Source organism: Bidens hawaiensis, unplaced genomic scaffold (genome assembly GCF_021521415.1).
Source record: "Bidens hawaiensis isolate Kalapana, Puna unplaced genomic scaffold, B.hawaiensis_p1.1 tig00047571_1, whole genome shotgun sequence".
NCBI lineage: Eukaryota > Viridiplantae > Streptophyta > Magnoliopsida > Asterales > Asteraceae > Bidens > Bidens hawaiensis.
This window is the reverse complement of record NW_027498510.1, coordinates 9,617-32,050: the sequence shown is the minus strand read 5'-3', so window position 1 is coordinate 32,050 and position 22,434 is coordinate 9,617. Positions and strand designations below refer to the sequence as shown.

Below are 22,434 nucleotides of genomic sequence, written 5' to 3'. Positions count from 1 at the left end.
ATTAAGTTACCAGTTACATGTTTATGTATGCTGTTAATATTGTCATCACTGAGAACTATTTCAGGCTTATATCTTATTCAGCAGTTTTTTTACGCCCTCTTCTGAAGCTCGAACCACAACTTATTGCGTAACACCAACACCTTTACCACCACACTACAAGGGGTGGGGTTGGTTCAAGAGTTATAGTCTCAATTTTCCATTTAAATATTTGTTTCCACTAGTACACCATCACAAGAGAAGAACTGAGCTTACCATTAAACTAAGAAGTTTAAGTATTAACCCTTCATAGATTTCATGCAAACCTACTTAGGTAGAGCTCTCTTCATACATCAGAGCAAGTCAAAATAACAAAATAGTAGACTTAGTGCAGCTTGTTATAATATCCTTCCTTCTTCATGCATCAAAGTATTCCTCAGGAAGGTAAAACCTCAACCCAATTTTCTTCAACCACAATAATATTACACAATTATAATAAATAAAATAATTAATAAAGATAGATATGCATACACAAAATCAAATGATGATGTATGTTACCTCTGCAAACTTCTTGTCAGCATCACTATGATCATCTTTTCTTCCAGCAGCATCACCAACATAAAATGACCTTAAATATATGTCACGAATCACTTGTTATAATGTTAAACTTACAAAATGAAGTTATGAAAATAATGATAATACTTACTGGTCCAAGTCGATTGGAATTCCCGAGTTAAATTGTTGTTCCATGATGCGCCACATTCCCGATTGCGGTTTGCGAAAGGGGTCCACTTCTTGACCTTTACTTGCGCCACAAGCAATGAAAACCTGTACAAGTTTTTTAAATGTTAATAATATTAATATAAACAAAAGCAGTTATATGCGGTGAAACAGTTGACCACCACCTGAATCGGGACATTCACGAGCTTGATGAAAGCGTCTAGTCTTCCAATTTTGGAATCTACAGCTACTTGACGCTTGTTTTTCCACCGCTCGATATTTGACTCGTTAGTGAAGATAACCTGGTCGAGGTGTTTGTGGGTCACGTTATAAAGTAAAAAATAAAAGAAAAGGAAAAGGGGAAGTTGTGAACCAGTTTGTATCCATCATTATACAAGCTTTGTAACTTCTCTGGTATTGAAGGATACATAAGAGACCACGCATTTGCACCTACTCTGTAATTATACAAAAACGTTACGAGTAAATGACTATTTTACCCTTACAAAAGTTACACTTTAACCACCTTGAATTTAGAAGCAATTATACTTTATCCCACATAAATAATTCTAATTATCCACATATATAATTCTAAATAGTATTTAAATAATCTACATCTCTCTCACTGAAAATGTGAACTAAACAAGACATTAGAGAGAGATGAAGTAGAAAGAGTAGAGAGATAGAGTAACCAGCCAAATTAGGTTTTTAATTTGCTGTTTGATTATGTATTTTTATTTATATTTTTTATGCAAAGGTTTAATTTACTGTTAAATAGGGGGTGTAACGAGCCGGCCTGAACCCGAGCTTAACTAGACTCAAGCTCAGCTCGTTTAAACTATAGAGAGCTTGAGCACAAGCTCGGCTGGCGCACGGTTTCTCAAGCTTGAGCGCGGCTCATATATTATTTTTTAACCAATTTCTAACTATTTTTACATAAATTTTAATTTAATTTTTATACATTACATATATTATTTATTTAAATTAATCATATTTATATATATATATATATATAGTAACTATTATATAAACGCATACAAATATATTAAATGAAATTATATAAATAAAAGGCTCGCTTAGGCTTACGAGCCAGCTCGAGCTCGATAACCGAAGCCCGGGCTTGAGCTTGTCTTGTAATAAATAGGCTTATTTTTAGATTGAGCTCGTTTATACTCGGCTTGATTTGAACTTTTAGCGAGCCAATCTCGAGTAGTTCACAAGCGGCTTGGCTCGTTTCCCTGAAACTAACGGATCAAATTAACCCTGTTAACTTTTAGGACCATGGATGAAACCAAAGAAGGTGGTTAATTGTTAGGGAATAGGGATTATATCGTAATTTTAAACCATAGGAACGAAAGCCATAACTTGGGCTAATTCATAAGGACCATCCATCTAATTTACTTAGAATGTAATTATATAAACAAATATATGCACTGAAAGGGAATTCAAAAGCAGACACCTTGAAGATAATATATATTAGCAAGTACCTTTGAACTGATGTTTTTGCAAGACATCCATCAAAATCAAACGCAGCAATTTTTTTTGAACCATGGAGGCCTTCAACCTACATATTATATGACTGGTTAAGATCAAAGCATGTCATGGTGTTGAGTTATTGAACTTATAAAATCTCGTTAACATGGGCTCACCCGTTCAAGATATATGATCGTCTGGAACGCCTTCCATTTTGGTTGTAGTGTTGCACCCTATAAAAAAAATTATTATAAGTATATAAGGTGTTAGAATGAGCAGGGCAGGTAATGGGTCAAATAGGTTTACAAGAATTGTAATACTTGATAGTAACCTAACATTTTGTATAATATAATTTAGAAGGTTTTTATGCATTAAGCAAACACTTAAGTGACTTTTGATCCATTTCCTTTTAAGCTATTTTAAATTTTCGTGTTTGATCCATTAAGATAAGGACATTTGCAAAAAAAAAAAGAAAAAGATAAAAATGATAATGATAATAATATAATCAACAATGAAGAAATAAGATGATTTAACATGTTAACTCGTGAAATTTAAGTAAAATTCACTTACGGGTGATCTTACCTTATAATTGTCCTTGACATCGCTAACTGCAAAGGCTATCTCGAATCCAATGGCCTCATCTGGTGAATCAGATATCTAAAATATAGAAAGTTAAAAGTATCATAAATTATGAAACTCTTTAAAAAGAGCAAAAGAGTTAAAAAGTCAGGTAGAAAATGTAGCATGAATTAAGTTTGTAACTAAGATGATTTTTTTTCTAGTTAAAGTTAAACCATTATTCTTGCTACGCAGCTTCCAAATAAATATATAGCGACGATTTTCACAAGTCTAAGAAGCTTGAAAATTTGAAGCTCAGAAACAGATGTTAATACCTTTTCACTCTTCTGATCTAATCCCTGCAACTCTGTTTCACCATCTTCATTTGACTGTCACCAACCAGAATAAGCCAATGAAAATAAGAGCAAACAAATGTTTTATGGTTCATAGAAATATTAACAAGTTATGTATCACACTTAGCTTCACAAGCATGGATCTCAGAGTAATGGAACAAATCTTCAAACAAAAAAGTTTAGAACTATTTTTAAAGGAAAATTGCGCATCCAACGTTGTATTAAGTGGCAACTGTTCGTAAAAAATGCAGCCAGTACAATTATATAGGTATCTTGTAGTAAGCAGTACCTTCTTAAAAGATTGATCCTGTTCAGCCACCAGTTTCTTCAGCTTTTCTTGATCGCTGCTCTGAACAACGAGAAAGTATACAACTCAATACAAATGATCATATAATATACTGAATTCCCTAATCAAATAATGAAAAGAATCCAATGTTCACCTTCAAATCTGTAAACCCTTCGATTGATTCAGGTGAAACAAGGTCTACATCTAGAGGAAAAAAGCAGTCTAAGTGATGCCATTTAGTATTCGCAAACCCGCGTGGGTCCCAACTACTCACTCCCAATCTTAAAGATTTGGATTCTATCTTCTCAGAGCATTTCTTGCATGAAGATCTTCCTGACTTTGCATACTCTGCAACAATCTTTATACAAGTAGAAAGAAGTAAGGTTGTTGCACTGAAAAACTATTGTTGAGTGGAAACGATTACTACAATTGTATATCTATAGCGTCACAAAATACCTTTTCGTTTGTAACATTCTTTTTTTCTTGACTAGTTTTCTTTTTCTCTTGACCAGTTTCCTCATTTTCGTTGGTCTATAAGCACAAAGCAGAAACACACGAATGTCATCAGTTTACTCAAGGTATGAAAAATGAAAAAACATATCATAAAGTAAAAAGTAGATAAATTGACCATGAAACTTTCATACTTTTCCAATGCTTGATCATCTATACTTTAGCTCACAAACAATGATCTTTGGAATTACTTATTTAACTAAACTTTCTCACTTTGAACTTAATTAGTTATATTGAATGAAAACTGGAAGAAAAAAAATAATGATATTGATATGACTGTGAGAATTAAAGTATGTTATTGATAAATCATTTTTAGATGTAGCTAATTAAAAGACCATGACAATTTCAATATGAAAAAATACCACATTTACCTACCTTTAGTTTCTTTAGATCCCTTTTGTCTGACTCGGTGACTTCATCTCCTTCTCTCTGTTTCAAAAATAACAGTTATCTCCTCAAGAAAGATTCAGACAAAAAGTAAAAAATGCAAATGCAGTGTTATGCAACATCTCATAACATCACTAGTTGCAGCATTACATATAATGAAATTAACATGTAAATCAAAAGAAAAACAAGATACTATCAAATTATTTCAAATCTCTCATGTTGGATATAATGTTATACTTTTGTTTTAGTCACTAGTATTCTGGAAAAGACCAATAGGTGAAGGTCTGAAATAAGGCTTCTTAGATGTCTTTATTAACATGCCATTTACAAATGACACTGAAATCACAGTACACGTGGATATGTATTTATCTTCTTTCTTCTTTTCCTGTTATTCAGTCTTCACACTTATCTTCTTTTGTTCTACTACATTTCACATAGTCATAACTCAAAGTATCTAGCAGCCAAATTTAACACATAAGTGTGACTATAAAGCAAATATTACCTATCATCATTAAAATCCATACAGGCATTTTTTATCGAGTACCGTACCGAGCACCCTTCGTCCCGAAACCAGTACTCATTTTTCATTTTTACAGTTTTGACACTTTTAGATATTTCAATGATATCAGTACCAACTACCAAACCCAAACCGACAAAATACCTTAAGGTATTTGATTTATACTTTCAGTCGTTTTCGGTTTCAGTTAGGGATGAGCAACAACCAAACCATTAACAGACCCGAACCGAAATTAACTTATAACCAAATTAATCAAAAAGTGGATATCGGTTATTTTTGTACCCTAGGTTAACCGAAATTAACCACATCGAACCATTCATATATTCATGTTATTTTTTATACCTTCATTTTATGTATTTATATCGACATTTCATGTATTTATACATTCAATTTCATGTATTTATGCATCCATTTCATGTATTTTTAAGTCAAAATTTAAGCCCAAGTTTGATTTAAGTTATTAACCAAACAGAACCAAAAAACTAACTGAATAAACCAAACTGATTAACCGAAAACCAATTTGTTAATTCGGTTGAGGCTGATAACCAAACCGAACCGTGCACACCCCTAGTTTCAATACCGATCTCATCTCTACAAGTACCTTTACAGAAGCCTTATCCCCTTCAATCACCAACTGCTTCAACTTCTCCTGATCACTCCCCTAAACAAAACAACACAAGTATCAAATCATTCAGTACCAAAACCTTGGGTTAAGTTATCTACACGGTCTCCTAAATCTAGCAAGGGTACAAAGACACAACGGATCGCAAAATATAACACAATGCCGAGCAAAACGTAACACAATGCTGAGTAACATAACACAATGTCGAGGACAAAACACACAATGATAAATAAAAATTTTAAAAAAATGACCTTAACAAAAATTCTAAAATCTACAACTAGAAACCGAAAAGCAAAAACCTAAAATCTAATATCGCAGTTCAATAGGAGTCGTCTTATACCCATCCTACGACTTCCTAACCAAACAAAATAAAGGGAAAATCAATCAAAGTTATACCGTAAGTTCCAAAAACCCTTCAATATCAGCCACAGCCACCGAAACCGAATCCAAGGCCGAAAAGCAACCGAAATGATGCCATTTGACGCTATCGTAGCCTCGAGGATCCCGAACCTTCAAGCCTAACCTCAGGGATTTGGAATCGATCTTCTGGGAGCACTTCTTGCATGCTGACTTGCCTGATTTTGCGTACTCCGCGATGATCTTCGTTGAAGAAGACATTGCGTACAATAGAGTGATTAGGAAGCTAGGGTTTCTGGAAATGAAAAGGATGCGAGGAGGATTATTAAAGGATATTAATAACATATATCAGTGGAGATTAATTGATGATATATTAGTGGAGTTTAAACAGTATAGGGTGGGTGTTGTGCCAGTCAGTGAGTGAGGACGGTGATGAACGTTTTCCCGCCATTCTTGACTAATGTAGTCGGTCCAGGTGTGCAAAAGAGTCGGCCACGACTCTGCTCGATATATTTTCTGAAGCTTGGCTTGATTCGAGCCTATGTTTTAAAAACCGGTATTTTACTTGTACCGGATTTGATTTAAATAGCATATTCGGGTGAACTGGGAGGTTCAACCAGGTTTGAATAGTTTGTCCAGTAGTTCAAAATGAATACAACTTCAACTAAAAATAATTTGAAAGTACATTAATAAACACCACACATGAATTAAACATAACAAATGAACAATAATCGAGTCGAATAGGAAGTTTACACTTTGTATACGAACTTATCAATTACAAAATATGTAAAGTATCCAACATTGGATTTACATATACAAAATTGGTTGATTAAAGAATCGTCGTTTACTATGTTTACTCGTATCAATTTTATCCGCTAGGATAAAAGTAAGTTTTAAAAATATGAGCCACAAAAAATATCAAAAATTTCTTGGGTTTTAAACCAGTTTGCAGGTTTAAACCGGTATTTTAAAAAAACGGTGGTACGATGTTCTAACAAACTACCCAAAATGTTGGCCTTTAAATACCGGTTGCCTTACCAAAATCCGGTATAACCGGTTTGACCGGCTGGTACGAACCGATTTTTAAACCATTGCTAAGTTTTTTGGCTAGAGCTTCGCTCGTAAGCAAACCTGACTCGAATTGGCTTGGTCTATTTCAAGGAAATACTTAAACGAACAAAGGCTCAGCTTGAGCTAGGTTTCATTGGTATCATAAATATAGAAATGAAGAGTTATGAGCAAATAAGAAGTTTGGTTTTTGTATGAAGGGTTTTTTTGTCCAAAAAGAAAATTATAACTAAAACCCCTTCTCCCCTCCAGGCTTCTATGCCTCGAACCTGACATTCCTTTTACCTCTTTATCGTTTACTCCCCCATATCCCCAACCTCAATCACGCTTACAGCATTCTCAGCCTATTTCCTATATTTTTGTGAGTGGGTTTTGTAAATTATATGGTATGATTATGTGTAGTTGTGAGTAGATGAGAGAGAAAATGTCATATGTGAAAGTTAAATTTATGGTTTCACTATTCACACCGTGTAATTTTTTAATATTTTCTGAAAGCGACTGTAAGTGAATGAGAGAGAAAATATAGTAATAAAGGTATAAAAATCATTATTTAATTGAAAAAGAGAGAGAGAAAATGCAATGACTTTAGTATAATTATATGATATACATTTATATACGGTAGAGAATAGAATAGGCTGGGAATGCTCTTACAGAACCGTTGCCGCCTTTCCCTGCTGACGCAGCCGTAGTCACAACCACCGCTCGCCGTCGTCCCTTGCTTTATAACGTTAAACCGCCGCCATCACTTTCTGTTGATGTCGCGGCTGACGTTTATGCGCCTGCCGGATTTTGTTTTTCACCGGAATTGTGTATTTTCTTCACAATTGTGTTTCTACAAATTTCAGGGAAATTAGAGCGAATGTGATTGTTGAGACAAATATTTTAATGGAGAGCAGATGAACCATAGAACAAGGAACTGTAATTACTATTTACCATCATACCCTACCTGTGTTGTGTTTTTGCTTCGTTTGGTATATATATTTGACACTTTTGTTTCTGTCAGAATATGCCCCCAACTTTCTTTGTTAAACTTAATGCAATTGATGATTTTTTTTCTCATACTATTTTATTATTCTTTCTTTTTTAAAACACAATAGATTAAATTAAAACACAATAGACTCGATTTATCTATGAAAAACACAATTAAAAATCGAAAAACACAATTAAAAAAACAATGAAAAAACAAAAAAAAAACATAGAACACAATAAAACGTTATGTTAAAAAGAAATTGTCTTCAGACACAATGAAAAGAGTAAACATTAAAACACATTTTTAGTAAAAACACAACATTGAAAAAACACAATGGTCGTAAGCTATAACACAATGCATACTAAAGAGCCACTAATTTTTTTTATTTTTATATAGCAATATGATAGTTATATTAAAGATAAAAAAACATTCGTTATTATAGTGATTTTTTTTATAAAAAAATGTCGTATAAAAAATTTATTGACGTTTTAAAATGATGGGGGGATTGACATGCACATTGCATGTGGAAAGAAAAAGTCAATAACATATGTTATTCCTTTTATGCGCATCCTCTTATTTTATCTTTAATTTTTTCCCAAACTAATCACAACCCTCAAAATCCAAAACCAATGAACTATATTACTTCTTATCCTTCTAAGAAATATTATACTTCTTATTTTAACTTGACCCTATAAATGGATAAATTGTTAAAAAAAACATATAAATAATATGAAGATATGTGTAACGACCTTTAATAATATTCTCAAAAAAGCCAATGATCAAAACCTCAAACTCTTACAACGACAACCAACACAAGAAAATAAATATTTATATTTTTGTTCCCTTCGTGCTATGCTACGGGTAGTTACAACCCTAGTCGTGGTACGTGAAGGCTTATAATTATCCGAATATTTTGAAGGTTGTCGCACTACACGACAGTCAATAACTTGACTCATCGTGATACGCGAAGTGTAGGTTAGGTAATCGTGACATGCTACATGCCACGTGTCATGTTGTCACACCCCGGCTTAGGGCCTAGGTGCAACGCCCGTTAGTTGGTATCTATTTTGAAAATATATTAGAGTTGTGGGTTTATTTTAGTGGAAGTCTTTAAAATAATATTCTGTTAATAAAATAATGGGTTCATATACCCATTTAATATCATAAATCAAGTTTGACAAAATATGAGTAGAAGTCTTTTTAATAAAATATTAATACATTGAAAACTTGGGATTTGAATACCCGTTTGATAATTTAAACACCTGCCTTTTGAAAATATAGTTCTTTATAATATTCTGAATAAAATATCTGAGCCATCAGATCACCTTTAATGACTATGTCTCCAATCCTCTAATCTATCTTGCCTGTCAGTTCTATTATTTACTGTTCCCTGAAATACGGGGGGGAAATACGTCAGCACACAGCCAGTGAATGACGCTGACTCAATTTTAATACCATTGTGAAAACAACAATAATACATTTGTGACAACTCATTAGGCACCCAACTCAATTGGGATAAAATTACCCTAAGTACATGTACAATTAATCATATAGACAATATCATTTCTCTGAATAGTCCCGTAAACTTCCAGAGGCGTGTTTGATGATATGCATGGCCTCGGGGAAACTCCGAGTCACCATGTATGAATGGATCCAGACACATGTATACTCTTAATCTGAGTATTCCCGTTTCTTATTATTGTAACACAAAGTATTAAGGATTCGTAAATTCTATACAAACAGTCAGACTCTAAAAAGAATTGTAAAAGTTCAGGGCGTATTCACCTTTTATGATTGTAATCATCTGAAACTAATTCTGTTTATAATTAGTTTCTGTTACTGACCCATGTCTCTTATTTCTAACTGATTGATTGACTGCTATCTCGGACCTATAGTACGAGAATAACATTTGTATAAATATCTAGATCAGCGATCTAGCTTCAGACCCGTAGTCTGTTTTGTATAACTTTCACCTTGACAAATCATTTGTTTGTATAAAACATTTGGACCCTCAGTTCTTTTGTTTGTTTTATCAGTTATGTGCTAGGTTTCTTCTTCAGGAAAAAACATCTAAACCAGGTTTCTTCTTCAAGAAGAAATATTACTTTAGCTATAACCGTTGTGAATGAATATTTCTTAATCATAAAGAAATATTATTTAAGTATACCCTTTGTGTGAATGCTTACGTTTCTTAATAATGAAGAAACAATATTTAACTATAACATTTGCTTATGAAAAGTTATATTATGCTTATCTTTAATCAAGGTTCGGGCTATACCCCCGACTATGGTCTAAGCCATTATAATAATTATGATAAAATAATAACTTAATCAGAACCCCTACCTCGCATGGGTATTTGGAGTTTAATGCCCATGACTGATCGAGCAGCACTCCTATTCTATATCGCATGCTAGAGCTTAGACTGTCAGAGCTTCAGAGCTTGGCATGTTCTACGAGATGTGGCATGCAAAACGAGGCTGTATGTGTGAAAGTAGTGTGTTTGGTGTGAATTGGAATGTGCCGAACACCCTCCTATTTATAGCTGAGTTTGGACAAAAGTTCAGGCCGTTCACGTCGCGCGAACCACCATTTAATTACTGAGTCATCAGACATGATGCCACGTGCCCCCACGTGTCACGCATGCAGAATCTTTCCTTCATCGTCGCACGAAGAAACCTTATCTTGTTACTTCGTGTCGTGTGAAGTTACTCAAAGTCGGTTTAATGTCTTTTGTCTTTCACGTAGCGCGAAGACTTAAAGCCTGATCCTTCGCGTCGCGTGAATGAAGGAATTTCATATTTTCATTTTCAGTCCTTGTACTGTCCAAAAATACTAAAGCGGCCCTTATGCGGCTCGCGACAATGTGAGCGTGCGAAGTGCAAAGTGCGCCATCAAAACGTCACATTACGCCCATCGCCCGAGATCGTGTTCGAGTCCGTGCGTGTCAGGTGCTTTTCACCTTCCGCTAGGACTATGGAGAGTGGTTAGCCATATAAGAATATTACTATGGAAACTCTCTTCCTTATAAAGAGCTTCCATTTCTTTTCACTTTTCAATGTGGGATGAAAATTATCTTTCCTATTTATACTCATGTGGAATGCTTCCAGTTTCTTTCATCTTTCCACGTGGGATGAAATTTCTTACTTCCTTAACATAAGATGCCTTGTTTTCTTTCTCTCATTTTTCCCATTATTTGTCTTTGAGATTATTTTCAATCCCTCATCTTTCAAAGTTGACATATTTAGCCTAAACAAAATATGGGATTTTTTCGAGATGCTACACATGTCACGTGGCATAGCTAAGGCTGACTCAGCAAGCCTTTAAGGCCATCACGCTACGCGATAACCTTCATTTGAGGCTGTCGCGATACGCGAGTGACTTCAAAGTCAGCTATAAAGGGTGGTGATCAGGACATTGTTTCGTCGCTCATTCCTCTCGTTCCCTCTTGTTTTCTTATACAATGGCGTTAGTATAATACCACCAATCGCCACCAAAATACGTACCAATTGATCGAGACTTTATCCAAATCTCTCCCTAAACAAGGTGAAACTTTGTGCCATCGTGAAGTTTTCAATCTCGTGATAATCGTTAAAGCTCTTCGGTTTATACCAACACATACTACATTATATTAAATTAGGTGCTTAACACAAAGAAGCTTATAATTTGTAAACTTGCAATGTGAAACATTCGAGTTTTTGTACCACTCACATTTGTGTGAGACAACCAGTTTTCCAACACTGCCATTAAGATTTTTTAAGCATGTATAACTCATGGCAGAGTATAACAGTCTAAATGTTTTCAGACGGTTTTCACTACATTAAAATGATTAATGGGATGATTACTATTGGTATTTTGGGGTTTTTATACATTACTTAATTATATTGTTACTTACTGGACAAACAGTTAGCCAATAAGTAGTATGACCATAGTCACGAATACGCCCAGTGAAAAACACCTTTCGTTAACTTGTAAGCCGAAAAATGTAAAAACATCTTAATGTATTACTTTAAAATTGTATTTGTTTACAAATGAATTTACTCATCAGTGGTTTTTGCTGATCAAATACTTTTAAGCATGTTTAAGGTGATTTGTTGTAAATAAATAGAAACAATGATGCACGACACTCCAGCTTCCAGCTTAACTAGGTGACTTATCATCAGAATAAAGAAATATATTCTTTTTGTAAATTAGGGTTTATCCCTGCAAAACTATAGTTTGTATAAATATGAGTTTTATCCCCTGCTTATGAAATAAGGAGCATAGTCTTTTAAACTCTGATAAAATTTTCCTAACTACGATCCTGATGAAATTTTCCACTACCAAATCTTTTAATAAACATCGGTACCATTGCCCACGTACGCGACCCTCGTTCGATGTAAGGGGTTGGGAGCTGTGACAATATGAGCCCAACAAATATAACCATACGAGTTCATGTACAATACCGCACCGGTGGTGGGGGGAGGTTGGGGCTGGCCACCTCTGGCCACAAACATGCTTCGCCCATGGTTATGATAAGTGTTATTAAGTCGATTAACTCGACCTTGGAATCAAAGAGTACTCAGAACTCGCGGGTTTTGAAGCGCTTTTATACAACTAAATCAGCAACTTGGATTCGATTAACTTGGCCTTGGATTCGGTCAAATCGGCCTTAGAATTGGTCAATTCAACGTGGAATCGATTAACTCAACACAACATAAGGTAACTCACAACTATGATTGTTATTTTACCATGTTCGAGAACTCCCTACCTAGGTCAAGTACTGACAGTCACAACTCCCTTGTCGACTGATCTGGGAGCGTCTAGCGACTTTTACAACCTTGGCTATGATTATTATCGTGATTGTTATTTATATTTGTTAATCACATAAATGTGTTTAGTTGCTAATGTACGTAACACAATGATTTCGACGGAGATGATTTAGATCCTTCATTGGATGTACAAATACATATTTTACATAAATACAATATAAGTTCTGTATTGAATTTGCGTAAGTGTATTTGATAAAACATTGATCATGTTATTTTATATTTTACCTTCTAATCATCACATCTTTAGCTTTAATTATCAAATAACTAATTCATGAAAAATTAAAGAGTTAAGATTATCTCTTCTTTCACGTGGTTTGCTCAATTTAACTAGTTTAGTTCAGTTTCAAAATATTCAACCATTTGTAATTTTATATTAATGGTATCTTAGGTAACTTCGTAATTTTAAGGACTAGCCAATGTCCATCCGTTTTAGAGTCCAAAACTGTTATGCTTATGCAAACTATTCATTATAGAACTAAAAATGTAAATTTTCAAAGCTAGAGACTAAAAACAAAGATTGTACATATCACGAGAACCATCCATATAATTACCTATTTTCCTTGCTCGTTCCTAGGTCTTTTATTCCATTATTTTGGATTGCCGTATTATTTCAATTACTGAGTTCTGTAGCGCTTTGGAGAAATCGGGATTACACTCTTATTTATATCCTTGTCATAGAGTTTGGCCTTTGACCAAAATCTTAAAACATTAGCATCATCATCTATAAACTTGATTTATAAAGAGTGTATTTTTCCTAAAATAGAAAACATTCTTACAAAAATCAAAGTAATAAAAAAAAACCATATTTTCTCAAATTTCACATTTTGAAGGGGTGTTTGGATGGACTTGACCCCTAACTTTCTATACCAGTCTCCTTCATCTTCCGCCTGTAATTCTTGATCACTATCATCTTCAATGGACCCATACCATGAACAACAATTACGAGACGAAGTCCTCTACCTCCACTCTCTGTACCACCACGGCCACCCCAACCCAACACCCATCAATCTCAAACCTTTAAATCCCACCCGCTTCAAAAAGCCCAAATCCAAACCCCCCAAATTCACCCCCAAACCCGGAAAATTCTCCGGCAAAGAATGGCCGGTCCCACCTCCCCCACCCGACCCGGTTCTCAACCCATCCGGCTGGCCCGAGTTAAAACTCAAACCCAAACCACAACCCGTTCATATACTCTCTCCTCAACAATTGGTAAACCTTAATTGGAATCATGTCCAACAAAGCGCGTTGGACTCCGTTAAACGTTTTTATTCGGATAACGTTGAATTGAGCGATGAAGAACTGAGCGATGAGAATGAAGAAGATGATTTTGATGAGGATATGGGCGGTGATGGTGAGAATGTTGATGAAAAAGTGGGCGAGTTTTTTCGCAAGTTGTTTAGTGGAGATGCTGAGTTGAAGGATTATTATGTGAAGCATTGCGGTGGTGGCGGTGAGTTTTTGTGTTTGGTGTGTGGCGGGGCGAACGAGAAGTTTGGGAAGAGGTTTAAGGATTGTGTTGCGTTGGTGCAGCATTCGGTGTCGGTGGCGAAGACGAAGAAGGTGAGGTCACATAGAGCGTATGGGAAGGTGGTTTGTGGTGTTCTTGGGTGGGAGATTGATCGGCTTCCGTCTTCGATTGTTTCGGATCATAATAATAATGATAGTAAGTGTAGTGAGATGAAGGCATAGCGTTGCATATTAATATTTTGAGGTTTATGGTTTGAATGTTTTGATTAGAAAATTGTGGTGTTTTTGCAGGGGAATGACGATAATTCGAATGGAAAAAGTCATGATGTTGTAGAAACAGTTGATGGTGAATCTATGGTTTGTGAGGTTAGTGATGTTTGTAAATCATGATATCGATTACGTGATTCAATGCAGTTTTGAATTTTAATTATTATGCTACCATTGATATAAGTTTGGCCCTTTTTGTGGCTATTGATTTGCATATGTTATTTAGACTGACACATTAGAAAAACATCATCCTTTAAAAACCAAAGGAGGTCCAAAAACGTGACATTTGACACACAAAAAAAATAATAATAATAAAATTTTGTCTATATATTTTAATATAATTAAAAATAATGAGCATGCTACATTTCCGGTTTTTTCGCGCTATTGTGGATGAACGGCAATGGTAAAGTTGCTTCGAAACTGATGATGTGGCGCTTTTTGGGGCTAAAATAAGCTTATTAGTGATGGCCTTAGACATATACAAATACACCCTAGGGCAAACACTAGATATGTGAGGTAAAGGGAGGTTAAGTTGATAATATGACGGTGAAATCTTGATCTAAAGAAGCACGAGCCGCTTTTAGGCATTTGTGTTTCAAAAGCTGGTATGAGGCACGCACATTCAGATACGAGGTGTTGCTCCATGTACAACCACATAAGCTTTACCTAAAAGCAGAGGCTGCACATCTCTTTTTCCTACATTTAATAATGTATCAAATAAACCTTTCAGAATTTTCATCAAAATTTTGACTTAGAAATACACGAGGGAGGCGTTTTCCTGTTTGCCAAACTTGCCTCGCTTATGAAGCGCCCTTTTTAAAACCAACCCATGAAATTACATGTTATGTTGGACAATTCAGATTTCTGTCATCACACATACTTTGTACTCATTTTCAATCATGTCCATTACAGGACATTTCTACTGTCGCAAATGTAGACGAAGAACATAATAAGAATCAGGCCTTGAACGAAGCAGAAGGCTGCACAGGGGGTGCTGTCAACAATCTTGTAAGGGTCACATTATCTTTAATTCTTTAGTATAAATTTTTTATGTCAATTCATCAAAAGATAAGGTTTTGGGTTGTCTCCACTGTTCAGTTAACCTGTTTGACTAAACCAGTCGGCCAACTCGAAATTCTAAACTAGAACTAAAAAGAATAAACCCGCTTACATCTTGTTCACATTCATTGTATAACCTTTACAAATTGGGTGGTTTATGTAGTGCAGGAACCTGTCATCAACAATGGTGCTGCAAACAGAGCAGGTACCGTGTGACCAGAGCCAGGATCCATAACTCATAACCATGACTGTATGTAAATTGACTTGTACGAATTGATTTGTACTGAGGGTATTATAGGCATTTCAATAATATGTTAACAAGAGGTTTTCACCGTGCGTCGCTTTGCATGCATACCAGCCATGTTTGCGATCTTGTTACCAGTCACGAAGGGTAATTAGTTATTAGTTAAAACATAATAAAAAAAAATGAAAAATCATTATTGTTTTAATACTAGTAAGGGTAGAATGTTTCCTCAGACATTCCCAATTTCCCATTGGTGACCCAACCCAATCCTTTAATAAAAGACTAATTTCTCTCTTGTAAACAAACACCACCCAACCTAATCTAAATTTTCACCCTCATTTACAATTTAACCTCAAAACAACATTTTTGTTAAATAAATATAACTTATGATTATTTAAAACTAGTTGATAGTCCCCGCGCGTTGTGCGGGTGAGCTTTCTGGCGTTGCTAAAAGTGTTTGAATTGCTAACCTTTTATATCTATATAATCGTCACGTGAAGTGTTAACTATATATATCCATATAATCGCCACATAAAGTGCTAAATGTACATATCAATACAATTGCCACATAAAGCGCTAACTATATATAAAGCACTAACTTTGTGTATCGGTTTGGTAATTCCAGTCTGAGTGAAACACAAACACCTTTAAGCAAGTAGCTTCTTTGGTTGTTGAACCAATTGGAGTATTTTAAAAGGTGAGGCCTTGCTATACATTCTTGCAAAATACCTGCACACTTTAATCCCCATTCATAAAGCTCACTTTTAGGCCTTTTCATGCTAAGAACTTACATATCAACAAAAATAAAAGAAACTTTACATTGAATGAACAGAAAGATAACCTTTATACAATGCGAAAAGTACCATTGAAGATTAATTTTAATTAAAATGGACAAATGCAAATAACAAATTCAATCTGAATTTTCACATACCTACGTCTTTGCTGTTAAGTTACGAAATTCAAGTTTAGCGAAATTATCCATTTGAAGGAGCGGAATCATTTGAATGCTTCACTATCTTCTCTTCGTGTTTATCATTATAATCTTTAATGGATCAAAGATGTCCTGTGAACATGTGACCTCTTCAAAATACTATTTTTGCTATTATATACCATTATAGAACTTAACAACCCGCGCGCGTTGCAAAATGACCCACAAAGGAGTTTGAAAGACATTTGAATGACCAATTAGGAAGTCAAAATGACCCACAAAGGAGTTTGAAATACACTTGAATGACCCATTAGGAAGTCAAAATGACCCACAAAGGAGTTTGAAAGACACTTGAATGACCCATTAGGAACCATTTTAATGTTAGCCAAGTTTTAAAGTTGGTTCGATGATCCGTTCAAGTAAACAGATTGAAATAACCACCTTGTATCCCCAAATTACCCATGTTCCCATCTTGTTACTTTGATAAAAGTTATGGTTTAAAAATCCATTTCGAATTTAGTATGTGTTTGTGTCAAATCTTTCGAATTTAAAAAAGGTCTCATACAATTTAACTAACTTCACTATAAGTAATTTATCACAACTCACAACCAATACACATATTTCACCAAATAAGTTAACTGTCATATTGGTTACTAATTCCCAGTTTGAACATAATGGTACAACAAAATGATCTTACTTTTTTTTTTTCATTAAATTTACATTTCATTTGCGCATATTATTTAAGTTTGTGGGCTGTTTGTTTATACTAGTAATGAACAAACATGAACGGACACGAACACACAAACACCATTTGCGTTTGTTCGTTAGTTTGGTAAAAGTTAAAACAAACGAACACCAAGACAAAGTTTGTGTTGTTCGTCTTCCTTTGATCCATTTGCGGGCCTAGGGAGAATGCAAAACTTACTAAAAAGTGTTGACAACACAAATGCAAAGAATTCAAAAAAAAAAAAAAAAAAGGCAAGCACTAACATGAAGGCGTGAACTGCCATACTGTGCAACATCATATACAAATGTCATGCTCCTCTATGCCACGGTTTGCATAAAAAGTTGATGTAACTTAAGCTCTCAGTTGCTAAATATATAAATGATACGTATACATCAATAACCAAAACTGGAACGATAACTAACAAATTTATCAATTATACATACCTTTCACCTTGTGCAGCTCTGTAATCACTTTTACTCTCAATAGTAGAGAAGCCAAGTGCCCCCTGTTAAAAAGTCAACAATTTAACAAACATTATTCGAATAAAAGTCAACATTTTAACAAACAAAGAAAGATTAATTTACCAAATCTGGTTAATCATCCATTGACGGCCGTAACTGTGGGTCGATTAGGGTTTTCCGGCCTAGCCACCCCCCCCCCACCAGACCACTGCCACCTAGGGTTACGAAATGTAACCCGGCAACGATGGCTGTTGGGTAAAGAAGTCGCCTGACCCAACCACTGCCAAGACCACACCAACGCTACCTGGGGTTCCGAAATTGAACCCGGCAACAGTAGGTTAAGATGAAGGCGATGGTGAAATAGACAACGATTTCTTATGCGTGCGAGAGAGAGAGAGAGAGAGATGGCGGTGGTGTGTGAAGGTGGATTTTGGAGATGTGGAATGTGATGAAGAAGATGATGGTGGTGTGAGAAACCGTGAAGGTGGGTTTTGTGGTCCAGTAAAAACGAAGTACAACAACAGCTGAAGAATGTACACCAAACAATGCAGAAAACACTTTTAAAGCATAAGTTACAACACTACAATGCACAAACTCGTCTGAAATTGTAATATTATAAATATATAAAAAAATAAAACTTTAAATGATAAGTTTATGAAACTATAATATTATTTGGAAAACATAAGAAAAAAATACAAAAGAATCTTGTTTTTATAAAATTTATATTGAAGTGCTTAGAAGAAAAAATAAATACGATTGTGCTTTTAGATTTTTTTTAAAGCTCAGTCTTTAAGTTATTAAACAAAAGCCAATTTCTATATTATATTAATTGTTAAAAAAAAGATGAAAAAAAAAACATAAACTAGTAATTGAATGACACATGGCGTAAAAATGGGTTGCAAACTAGTTTGTTTTGGTGAATTAATTTGTGAGAATCAACTATAAAAAAATTAATTTTTATTTTCTTTAATGACATGTGACAATCCAACCTTTAATGGGAATGGTCTTAGGGGGAAGGGGGCACCCTACTACAAGCTTTGAACTCATGTGGTAACGTCATCGCCTATTTGGATATGCATAGTTTTCAACCTATGTGGCAAAACCTTTGCTAATTAATCAACCTATGGTTATTTTGTGTTTAATTTAATTTAAATGAAATACAAAACAAAAGATTCTTGGGTACATGTGATAGATAGGTGCTACAAGTGATTTTGTGGGTGCTTGAAGATAGAAATAAAATACAATTACAAGATTAGTTGGTGCATGGATACCTCAAACAAAAAAACATAAGTAACCAAGAACAAACATTCAACACATGTTAACATACACCACAATACCGCTTATTCAAACTAACATCACCGTCACCCGCCGCGATATGGGCGAGAAAGGAGCACTTATAGGCACCAAATTAACAAAAAGAAAACACCATTAGACGGACGGTGGTGGATGACCGGAGGATGATGATGGTTGGTCAGGATTCAGAAGCTGTGTGAGCCCCATTCTGAGGTCTCTTCTCCGGCTCCACTCATGTAACGATAGATGTAGCTTCTTCGATGCCACTAGGAACTCTACTGCCTGTAACGGTGTCAAAATATCTAGCATACCCTTGAAAATATTCATCCTCAACTTGTCTGCTTCCACCATAATCTTGTACAAATCAAGGGCATGAGTGTCCATTGCCTTGTCCACAACCTCACCCTGGCTCCGGTCCCCTGTTGAACCGTTGTCGATTGCTAGCAACATCAGTGGCTCGTCTGCAATACTCTCCTACACGCATATACATGTACATAAGAATTCACAATCGCATAAGATGAAACATACAAACAAACAAATATATTCGGTATAACTCCACTCATAGTGGAGCTATTGAAAATGTTTGGGTTGATGTGTACAAAAAACAAACCGGTACCATACTCGCTTTGACAAAACTAGAACCAGTTCCAACATGAACTGTAGAGTTGACACTAGTTAAAAGCAAACTGAATCGGTCAAAAACCGGAGCTGGTTTGGAGCCAAACAGATCATTTTCCACTTGAAAACCGATTTAGGCAAAAACCGGTTTTGACTTTTGTTGACTCAAACCGAACCAATTTGGAATAAATGGTTTTGTAAACCTCAGGGAGTGTGCGATAGGCCAAACCTTACTTCTACGGTAGAAGATATAGAGGCTACTCATACTCAAAAAAACATTTCTTATACAGTACAGTAATAGAACAATTGCATAAAATTATCATGTGTTAATGAGTTGTATTATATGCCTGTAAGCTCGCTAAGTGTGATGTGAGTTTATCTTCCTCTTTAACCGATTTGGCATGGAGATTATCTATGCTTTTTAGCTGCGAGCTCGATATCTCTCCTATGTTTCCATGCCTAACTCCTTCAAGAAACTCATCCAAGTGCGCGTTCAACTGGGACCCACATAGCGCGTACACAAGCCGGATGGTTAATGAGGGCCTACACCCACCAATCCAAAGAAACGAGTTTTCAAAGGTGGACCCCCAAGATGGAGCGAAGAAGGAAGTCGCGTCATGCTTGGCTAGTTGGGCTCGAGCCATGCTGTAGTTTTCAAAGTGGTCGACGACCTTTGAGGTTATGAGTTGGAGGTAGTCGAGGTCGGTGGGGTAATTGTTGAGTGCTTGGACTAGTTCATCGAGGTCCAGCCGCTGTTGAGCCATCCAGTTATGGTAGCAACACCGGGACTGTTGGTGCTTGATTTGTTTAGCCATGGTTATGGTAAGGTTGTGAGCTAATTCATATGGTCGGAGGACTATAAGACTATTGACCCCCCACAAACAAGGCCTGATTAATGATGAAGAAGTAGAAATATATGGAATGCAAAAGTGAGGAAAAGGACAAAAGAATATCCAAAAGTGAGCACATAGTTTCTATTTCTAGCTTACAAATTGCTAATTTGCTATGCCTCCCACATACAGACAAACTGCATTCTTCGTTTAAAAGTTATTCAGATCAACATGCCATACAATATGGTAGTAATAATATATACAATGCCTTGATTCAACTAGAGGGGCTGGATCTTATTTATTTGTTTGTTTGTTTATTGCTTTGTTAATAAATTGTATGATATTCATTTCATATAAATTAACATATTTTTAACGTCTCTTAAAAGAACTAAATATACAACAGGTTAATTAACTCTAATGACTAAACTAGTAATTTGAAGGGATATTGGATTTGAATAATTTAAACTGACCAATTGGTCAGCGTTAAACGCGACTTAAAAAATGTACCACAATAGCTTCAATACATTTTCCTTCAACGAACTTTTCACCAACGGCTTTTGACTTCGTTAGTTCTTGCTGGCATGGACCATGACGTGGACACTTATGTGAAAAAAATATTTTTTTTGTTATAATAATAATAACAATAGAAGGAAATAATAATACAAACACATACACCACCGTCACCACCACCACCTGCATTCACCGTTGCTTTTCGACAATGGAGTCGGTTACGGTGCCGACGGCGCATCCATACCCAACACAATTGTGTTTTGCACCTACTTTGCAAGACCAACCACCGCCATCTTGAGATAAATTGAAGCTTTCATCAGTGCTACCACTAGCCAAGGTTGTAAAAGTCGCTAGGCGGACTTTAAACGACCGACTGAGGAGCTGGGTCTACTCAGAGTATTCGATGAGTACTCGGACATAGTAAATATAAGGAAAATTAATTTTTGGATATTATATGTATGCCAAATATCATATTTATAACAAACTAGGTGAATATATCAATATAAATAAAAGAAATACATTTTTAAATACTAAATTATTCTAAAATTTGTTAATCATTAATTAAAAAATGATATTCATTCTTTAATATTGAAGTAATACAAATAATGTTTTATTTTTTAGTCAAAATCAACACAAGTTTACCGACTAGATTTGATTATGGCTGAGATTGACCATTTTGATTGATTCTTAGTAACTAGGCGAAGTTAAAGAAAGCCGTCTCGAAGCCTTACCTTGTAGCAAGCATTCGGAGAGTACTTGGTCTTGTAGACCTACTTTTACAACATTGCCACCAGCACCGACAGTCAGTATGGACTCAATCAATGAATCGAATTTGATGCTGGAGTCAATTTGTCGACTTCAACATCAACGATCACTCGCGCTAATTATAGCCTTATCACATCTATCAGATTGACAGTCCCGAAGTACAACCTATTTCTAATTTGATTCTGGTCAATTTGAGTTCTAATCTTGATGCTAGGGTTTGGAAACGCGACCCACAGACGGTGTGCCCTAACTTTTTGACCCATGGAGGGTGAAGGTTCAATTGTGAAGGCGAAAGAGGCTGGCGGAGGTGGTGGAGGTCGGTGGCAGTGTATGTATGTATGTATGTATGTATCCTTTAAAAATTTAGAAGAGCTTCTATAGACTTTTAGGAGTGTTTTCATAAAAAAAATGACGATATTTTTTTTAAATTGACAAAATAATTACAGTTTTCGCATATTATATATGTTACATGCGTTTTTACATAAACTGTTACATATGTAACATGCTGTAATGGAGATTTTTGTCGATTTTTTTTTAATAAATCCTCTTGACATTTTAAAAATTTCTTTTTATGAATATACTTCTAAAAGTGTATACAAGCTCTTCCAAAATTCTAAAATAAAATTAAAAAACATGTTTTTACATGATTTTGTGTTCTCAAAG

General features: G+C 35.2%; 3 protein-coding genes across 4 annotated transcripts; 1 reads left to right on the top strand and 2 right to left on the bottom strand.

Moving 5' to 3' along the window:
- Positions 1–269: 269 nt before the first annotated feature.
- On the bottom strand, positions 270–6,101 carry LOC143597101 (polynucleotide 3'-phosphatase ZDP-like). The gene is made up of 15 exons (XM_077075695.1): positions 5,796–6,101; positions 5,379–5,438; positions 4,249–4,302; positions 3,820–3,894; positions 3,518–3,721; positions 3,367–3,426; positions 3,060–3,113; positions 2,749–2,823; positions 2,343–2,399; positions 2,181–2,257; positions 1,070–1,151; positions 882–998; positions 683–804; positions 535–604; positions 270–441 (listed from the first exon to the last, which is right to left on the bottom strand). The coding sequence occupies exons 1-15, from the start codon at positions 6,099–6,101 to the stop codon at positions 394–396; spliced, it is 1,461 nt and encodes a 486-aa protein (XP_076931810.1). The 3' UTR covers positions 270–393.
- Positions 6,102–13,517: 7,416 nt separating this feature from the next.
- LOC143597097 (uncharacterized) lies at positions 13,518–15,613 on the top strand. Its single transcript, XM_077075693.1, has 3 exons — positions 13,518–14,435; positions 15,249–15,344; positions 15,559–15,613. The coding sequence occupies exon 1, from the start codon at positions 13,518–13,520 to the stop codon at positions 14,289–14,291; it is 774 nt and encodes a 257-aa protein (XP_076931808.1). The 3' UTR covers positions 14,292–14,435; positions 15,249–15,344; positions 15,559–15,613.
- A 3,562-nt stretch (positions 15,614–19,175) lies between these two features.
- LOC143597095 (protein DOG1-like 3) lies at positions 19,176–20,518 on the bottom strand. 2 transcript variants are annotated; one of them, XM_077075690.1, is made up of 2 exons: positions 20,014–20,518; positions 19,176–19,522 (listed from the first exon to the last, which is right to left on the bottom strand). In XM_077075690.1, the coding sequence occupies exons 1-2, from the start codon at positions 20,479–20,481 to the stop codon at positions 19,184–19,186; spliced, it is 807 nt and encodes a 268-aa protein (XP_076931805.1). In that variant the 5' UTR covers positions 20,482–20,518; the 3' UTR covers positions 19,176–19,183. The 2 variants fall into 2 exon arrangements, with proteins under 2 accessions (XP_076931805.1, XP_076931806.1); XM_077075691.1 differs by having other exon boundaries at positions 20,059–20,518.
- Positions 20,519–22,434: the final 1,916 nt, after the last annotated feature.